General features: G+C 45.9%; 1 protein-coding gene across 1 annotated transcript; it reads right to left on the bottom strand.

Annotated features, from left to right (window-relative positions):
- Positions 1-1092: 1092 nt before the first annotated feature.
- LOC123167847 (tyrosine N-monooxygenase-like) lies at positions 1093-3057 on the bottom strand. The gene is made up of 2 exons (XM_044585708.1): positions 2089-3057; positions 1093-1728 (listed from the first exon to the last, which is right to left on the bottom strand). Exons 1-2 carry the CDS (start codon positions 3055-3057, stop codon positions 1093-1095), a joined length of 1605 nt encoding a protein of 534 aa, XP_044441643.1.
- Between the last annotated feature and the right edge of the window lie 4214 nt (positions 3058-7271).

Raw genomic sequence — 7271 nt, 5'->3', positions numbered from 1 at the left:
TAGCCGCCGCCTCCTCAGGCCGCCGCCGCCGCTCTTCCTCCCGGTCCACGGCAACTACCTCGACACCGGCCACCCCGGCTCGTCATCGACCACGGCGTCCCTCGCACAGCTACCTTGACCACGACTACACCATCCTATGCTCTCTTCTACCTCGACATCAGCACAAAGGGCTATCGCCTTGCTTGAGCAACCTCATCGGCTTTCACTCCAGCCACAACTTCCACGATGCATCGACCGTTACGACTGTGGGGGGATGTCCATCGGCTTGCCTTCAGATTCTTCTCCAGTCTCACCGTCTGCGTCGCTACCATTATGACTGCGGGGGGATGTTGAGTATCGTGACTATTAGGATGCATAAGATTTATCTTACCTTGTCTTGTACTCCAAGCAGATCATGTACTCACTATATATACACCCACGAGGCTCAAGCAATACAATCAATAATTCCACGAACCTCACTTTCCGTTCTAACACATATTTTGTAATATGTCCTGCCATGCGTGAAACATGTTCACGTATGTCAAATAAAATTTACTAGCAGATGGATGTCGGCTTGGGCTCTAGCACATCCTGTTGCAATAGCACTTGACTCCCCTCTTCGGCTTAGTGTAGGCTGAAGACAGATCTTCGGTAGCACGAGGCCCAAGAGTGCCCATCGGCCCAGAACGGACACACCTTGGCTCAAGCGTGACCGAAGACCGAACTTCGGTCTAAGAGCAGCCGAAAAGTGCCTCTTCGGCCTGAGCGAGGCGATGGGCTAATATTTTTTGAAATTTTCAAATTAGGCCATATATTTTCGGAATTTGTTAAAATAATGATAATACTTTCAAAAAAATCTGATTGTTTGGCTAGCAAGTACTGTTCCAATGCTTTGGACAAGCCAAGGACGATCCAGCAGCGCATGAAAGAAACCGGCTTGCTCGTATGTGAAACGGACAAAACTAAAATAGCTAGCATACATTAAAATCAATCGAAGTGGAACGAAACAAAGCGGGACGAAAATAGGAATATCTCCTTCCTTTATTAGTAATTATAGATTCATCAAGAAAATAGCATACTCGCCTTATCGGTGATTCATAGCTCGTTATTTGCTCAACGGTGCATGAGAGGGTAGAGGTGTGTTGCAAGACGTGGCTCAGCATGTAGCACTAGCGGTTTCTCTATGAAGAGGTCATGCTTGGACTCGCGGAGATTGATGGCCGACACCCCAGCCGGTTTGGTCCAGGTGAAGCCATGCAGGAGCCTAGCAAAGAGCATGACACTCATGGTTGTTCCTAGTGATGCTGCGATGCATCCCCGCCGCCCGGTGCTGAAGGAGATGAATCGCAATTCACTCTCAGTAAGTACCACATTGATGTTGTCTCCCATATGGCGCTCTGGCTTGAAGTGGAGCGGTTCATCCCAGACGGTGGGGTTCCGGCCCAGGGCCAACCGGCTGAGGATGACGTGGCTACCCTTGGGCACGCGGTAGCCCGCAACAATGGTGTCGGCAATCGCGACGTGCGGCAGGTTGAAGGGAGCGACTGGGTGGACGCGAAATGCCTCACGTATGCACGCCTTGAGATAGTTGAGCTGCATGATGTCCGACTCTTGCACCATTCGCTCGCGACCGACCACCCGGTCCATCTCCTCCACCGCCTTGGCCAGCAATTCTGGGTTGTTCACCATCTCCGCCAGCGCCCACTCCACTGCGTTTGAAGGGTTATCTATGGCTGCTAATATTATGTCCTGCATGCATTCCATGGAGATAAATGTAAGTTAATACAATTTATATCTGTGCATAAAGATATATTACATTGAATAATTGAAATTTTAAATACAATTTAAGTTGAAAACACATCAAAAAATGGTAGAAAATTATTACAATAATGATATGTTTAAACTATCAATTCATAATTTATTATTCTATTGTTTCCCTTTTCTAACACCTGCCAACTACGGTATAAGATCTATTTAAGAGTGTGAGCTATTACCTTTTCTCATGGATGACGTATTACCTTGTAGGACTATGAGGCAATTGGTCACTAAATTCAAAATCTAGGCCCTTGAACCGTCTTAAAATCTCTCATTAATTAATATTTTGCTTACCTTGCACTGTGCTTTGACCTCATCGATGTTGAGCAACGGCTTGCTGTCACCGTCGGCGAGCATGATGAGAACGTCAAGGAGGTCCTGGACTCCGTCCTGCCTCTCGCCGCTGTTCCACTGCCTCCAACGCTCTTCAATGACCATGTTGTGCAGTCTATCCACTTTTGTATTGGCTTCCTTAATAATTTTCTCGTGGCCGTCGAGGTCTAGGACAAGTAGACATGGGAGGTAGTCGCTGACGCAGAACGAGAAGAGGAGCCCTAGGAGGGTGAACGAAGCGTCCATGTGCTCCACCTCCATCGGCCCCGGCCCACCATCCGGCTGAGGCTCCCCGAAGTACCGTTGGCCGAAGACAAGCCGGCGGATGACGTTGCCACAGTAATGTCGCGTGACATGCCTGACATTGACGTTGGCTAGTCCCAACGTTGAAGATGACCCCCCGGTGGTGAGGTTGTAGATGTAGCGCGTCAAGTTGTCAGCTTCGTCGGCACGCTTGTCGTGGAGCCACTTGTGGCGGGAGGGGCAGATGATCTCAGAGGTGAGCACCTTGCGCATCTTCATCCACTGGTCGCCGAACGGCGTGAGCACGACGTCCTTGTACCCGCAGCTGATGGCGTCGGAGGCGAAGGTGAGTGGACGGGACAAGAAGTTCTTGTCCTGCTTCTTGAGCACCTCCCTTGCGATCTTGGGACATGTGATCGGGACGACGTGGACGCCGCCGAGGCGGAAGCAAGCAATGTCGGTGCCCATATCCTTCATCACGCGATGAATCCAACGGAACGCCGGCTTATTGAGCACCATCTCGGGTAGGCTACCCACCAGTGGCCACGACCATGGTCCTGGCGGAAGTGGAAGCGGCACCGTCGCCGATGAGCACGTGCCACTACGGACCTTGCTCTTGGTCATGGCAAGGTGTATAAGTGTTATTACGATGAGCAGTTGGGACACAAAGCAGCAGCAAGCCAGCATTGTGGAGACTGCTGCTTGCTGAGTGCACACTGGCTTGCGAGGTAGCTTGCCTTGTTATCGTTGCGTAGGTAAGCCAACTTTGCTTTACGTGCTGCTCTTCCCATGAGTGCGAGACCCCTCTTTATATGTTACCTCGATCCCAAAAAATTGGCTTAGATTTATCTAGATACGAAGGTATCTACGTATCTAACACTAAAACATGTCTAGATATATTCCACATGTGTGGATCGTTTACCACATGTATCACATGGTATTTCAAATGTATTTATCCTGATATTACTAATAATAATTGTCTATTCAAACGTAATCAAAACAGAATAAAAAATCTTCTATTTGTAGATTGTCTTATATTTATTTACATACCAAGGATAATAATAATAATAATAATTGTCTATCCAAACGTAATCAAAACAGAATATATTTTTTCTATTTATAGATTGTCTTAGATGGCTAATACTAATAATAATAATTGTCTATCCAAATGTAATAAAAACAGAATAAAAAATCTTCTATTTGTAGATTGTCTTAGATTTGTTTAGATACGAAGGATGATATTAATAATAATAATTGTCTATCCAAACGTAATCAAAATAGAATAAAACATCTCCTATTTGTAGGTTTTCGAGAGTACTTATCTGAAAAATAACCATAATTGTCTTTCCAAAAGTATTTCAGACGCCAGGATGATGGACCATATAGACAGCTTTCGGTTTGAAGAGATGGTCGGACCATGCATCCGGGATTCGATGAGATACTACATCATGCATGGGACATGCACGACGCAGGGAACAGTGGGCTCCCGGGCCTCCTCTGTAGTAGGTTAAAAGGTGTGTCCAATTACATGCAAAACTGGGCACGCATGTACTGACTTCGGTTCAGTGCAGCTGCAAATTAAACAGTTGCGGACCCGGCTTGATGAAGCAAGGCAGAGAGAGCGAACGCCCGCGGCCTCACTGGAGGTGCGACTAATTGAAAAGGTCCAGTGCGGCTAATTGAAAAGGACCTGCATGAGCTTTACGACAGGGAAGAAGTGATGCCGCGGCCAGAGAGGCGACTGCAACACCAAGTTCTTCCAGAAATGGGCATCACATAGGCGCCGTAAAAACACGACTCTGAAGCTGAAAACTTAGAGAGTCTCGATAATCTAGACTTCTCAGTTTCTTAATAGGTGTCTATCTTACTAAGATACTGGTGCAACTTAAGGTGCTGGTGCTCCACCCCCCTCTAAGAAGTATGACTGTGATTTTTCAATATTCAAATGGGTAGTGTAAACCTAATGGTAGCTACGCATCAACAAATGCTGAGACGCATCTCTTGGCGCAGGATTTTTATAGGGAGCTCTACACATCCGAGGGTGCAACTAACTTCGACGAGATTCTGCAGCATGTTCGGACCACGGTCTCCACTGATATGAACGCCAAGCTAACGGCGAATTGGATGGATGAGGAGATCGAAAGGGCACTCTTCCAAATGGGTCCTACGAAAGCTCCGGGACCGGACGGATTACCAGCCCTATTTTATCAAAGACACTGGTCTTTTTAATAAATAAAATGAGGTTTGTTCTACAGTGAAAGATTTTTTTTAAATGGCAAAGAATTCCCAGCAGGTTTTAACAGTACCGTGTTGGTTTTGATCCCTAAAGACAAGGCATCGGAGTTGCTCTCTCAATTCTGGCCGATAAGCCTATGCAATGTACTATACAAACTCGCAGCAAAGGTGTTGACTAGCAGGCTAAAGATCATCCTTCCGGTGCTCTTGTTCCTGGGCGTTTGATCACATACAACATCCTCATTGAGTACAAGTGCACACATACCGTTCGGTCTAGGAAAAGAAAGAAAGTTCTTTGTGGTGTGAAGTTAAATATGATGAAGGCTTATGACAGGATAGAGTGGATCTTTCTTGAGAAGATGATGGGTAAGATGGGCTTCTCCGATGAGTGGATCAGAATCATTATGAGGTGTGCTGGTTCAGTCAACTTCTCTATTCTCTTAAATGGTGACACCTCAGAGAAGTTCACACCGTAGAGAGGCCTCCAACAGGGTGACTCACTCTCGCCCTACTTGTTCCTTTTCTGTGTCGAGTGTTTCTCAATACTGCTGAAGAAGGCACATGAGAACCGAAGGATTGGAGGTGTGGAATTTGGGAGGTATGGACCTCACATCACACATCTTCTTTTTGCGGATGATAGCATAGTGTTCTTGGAGGCCTCCGAGGATTGCCTGCTATGAGCTTGCCTCTAGACAAAAGGTGAATTAACAGAAATTCTCTATCTTCTTTGGGAAGGGTTGCGACGAGGATAGAAAGCTAGTTCTCAAGGAGGCCATTGGCATTGAGCATGAGGCCCTAAATGAGAGGTACCTAGGTTTACCAACATTGGCTGGTCACTCGAGGGACGGATGTTTCAAGTATGTTACTGAGGGATCAGTTGCAAAGACACATGGATGGAAAGGACAAGGGTTGTTGAAAGCAGGTAGAGAGGTGCTAGTGACGTCAGTCCTCCAAGCAACCCCTACATATCCCATGAGTTGCTTCCAATTGGCCTCAGCGTCCTGACCAGCACGTGAGTACCCCGAAATCAAACCAGTCCAAGAGACCACGTTCCTCGCCGGAGCCTACGCCAATAGGCGTCACGCATCATCGAGCAGCCTCATCTTGCCCGGCCCAATGATCACTGTCGTCCAGGCAACCGCGTCCTTCACAGAAGCCTCGTCAAAAGCCCGACGGGCATCGCCAGGGATCCCAAGCTCATTGTACATATGGATGACAGGGCTCGCAATGAGCGGCATGGTGGAGGGTAGCATGGTAAGGAAGCACTCGGCGTGCAGCATCTGGCACAGGAGGACGTGCGCGTGGCCGCGGGCGCAGCACTTGAAGAGGAAGTGGAACGTGAAGGCCTCGGTGAGCATGCCCCCACGGCGCATACGCCGGTAGAGGAGGATCAGATGTTCGGGTCCCGAGGAGGCGCGGAAGCAAGCGCAGAGCGCGGTGTCGAAGAGGAAGGTGGAGCAGGGCATTCAGTCGAACAGGCTGAGCCTGTAGCGGAGGTAGAGCGGGTCGCTGGGAGAAATGCAGCTGTCGAGGGAGTTGAGGAGGTGTGCGGCGGAGGGCTGGTGGAGGAGGCAGTCGGAAGCAGTAAGGACGGCGTGGAGCTCCGTGGCCTGCCGGACGGAGCGAGGGGTCGGCCATGTCGCCCGAGGCATCTCACGTCGCGGTTGCTCGCGATGAAGAAAGATAGTCGTGTTTTTTTATGAGAGGACTCATGTTTATGTTTAGCTGGGGAGCGCCTATATGGCGACCAACGCGCTGCGGAAGAAGCGAGCGCGCAGTGCTGGGCCGGCCCATCTGCGGCCTGGGACGCCGCCTTGTTTTTTTCTTTTTTTTCAGTAATTCGGGATATCAAAAATTTCTAAAATTTCAGAAAAAGTTGCTAATTTTAACAAAACAATCACGATTTCGAAACGTATTCATGATTAGAGAAAAATGCTCAGGAATTCAAAAACAGTTCACGAATTTGTAAAAGATGTCCACAAACTCAAAAAATGTTCATGATTTTGAAAAAAAAAACATGATTCAAAAAATGTTCGGTAACTCAAAAAAGATTTCTGGATTTGAAAAAAATGTTCATGATTCAAAAAAATGCTCGCTAATTTGAGAATTGTTCACGAAATCGAAAAAAATGTTCACTAATTTAAAAAATGTTCGTGAATTTGAAAAAAAAATGTTCATGATTCAAAAATGTTTGCTAATTCAAAAAATATTCATGAATTTGAGAAAAATGTTCGTCAATTTGAAAAAAAATCTTGATTCAAGAGAATGTTCGCTAATTCGAAATACATTCACAAATTCGAAAAGAAATGTTCATGATTCAAAAAAACAAGTTCGCTAATTCGAAAAATGGTCACAAATTTGAAAAGAAATGTTCACGATTCAAAAAAAAGTTCGCTAATTCGAAAATGTTCACAAATTTAAAAAACAATGTTCATGATTCAAAAAAAATGTTCACTAATTCAAAAGAATGTTCACAAATTTGGAAAAAATGTACAAGATTTTGAAATTTTAGTCTATAATTTTAAAATGTTCATTATTTAGAAAAACTGTTCATGAATTGAAAAACAAACATTCACAAATTTGAAAAGAAATGTTCACGATTCAAAAAAATGTTCGCTAATTCAAAAAATGTTCACGAATTTGAAAAAAATATTCATGATTCAAAA

Source organism: Triticum aestivum, chromosome 7D (assembly GCF_018294505.1).
Source record: "Triticum aestivum cultivar Chinese Spring chromosome 7D, IWGSC CS RefSeq v2.1, whole genome shotgun sequence".
Classification (NCBI taxonomy): Eukaryota; Viridiplantae; Streptophyta; class Magnoliopsida; order Poales; family Poaceae; genus Triticum; species Triticum aestivum.
This window is presented reverse-complemented; position numbering and strand designations above follow the sequence as displayed.

Bases quoted from the DNA above. Each gene is read 5' to 3' on its own strand.
- LOC123167847 (XM_044585708.1), bottom strand. From the start codon at position 3,057: ATGCTGGCTTGCTGCTGCTTTGTGTCCCAACTGCTCATCGTAATAACA. The intron at 1,729-2,088 runs GTAAGCAAAATA...GAATGCATGCAG, and splicing joins AGGTCAAAGCACAGTGCAAG to GACATAATATTAGCAGCCAT.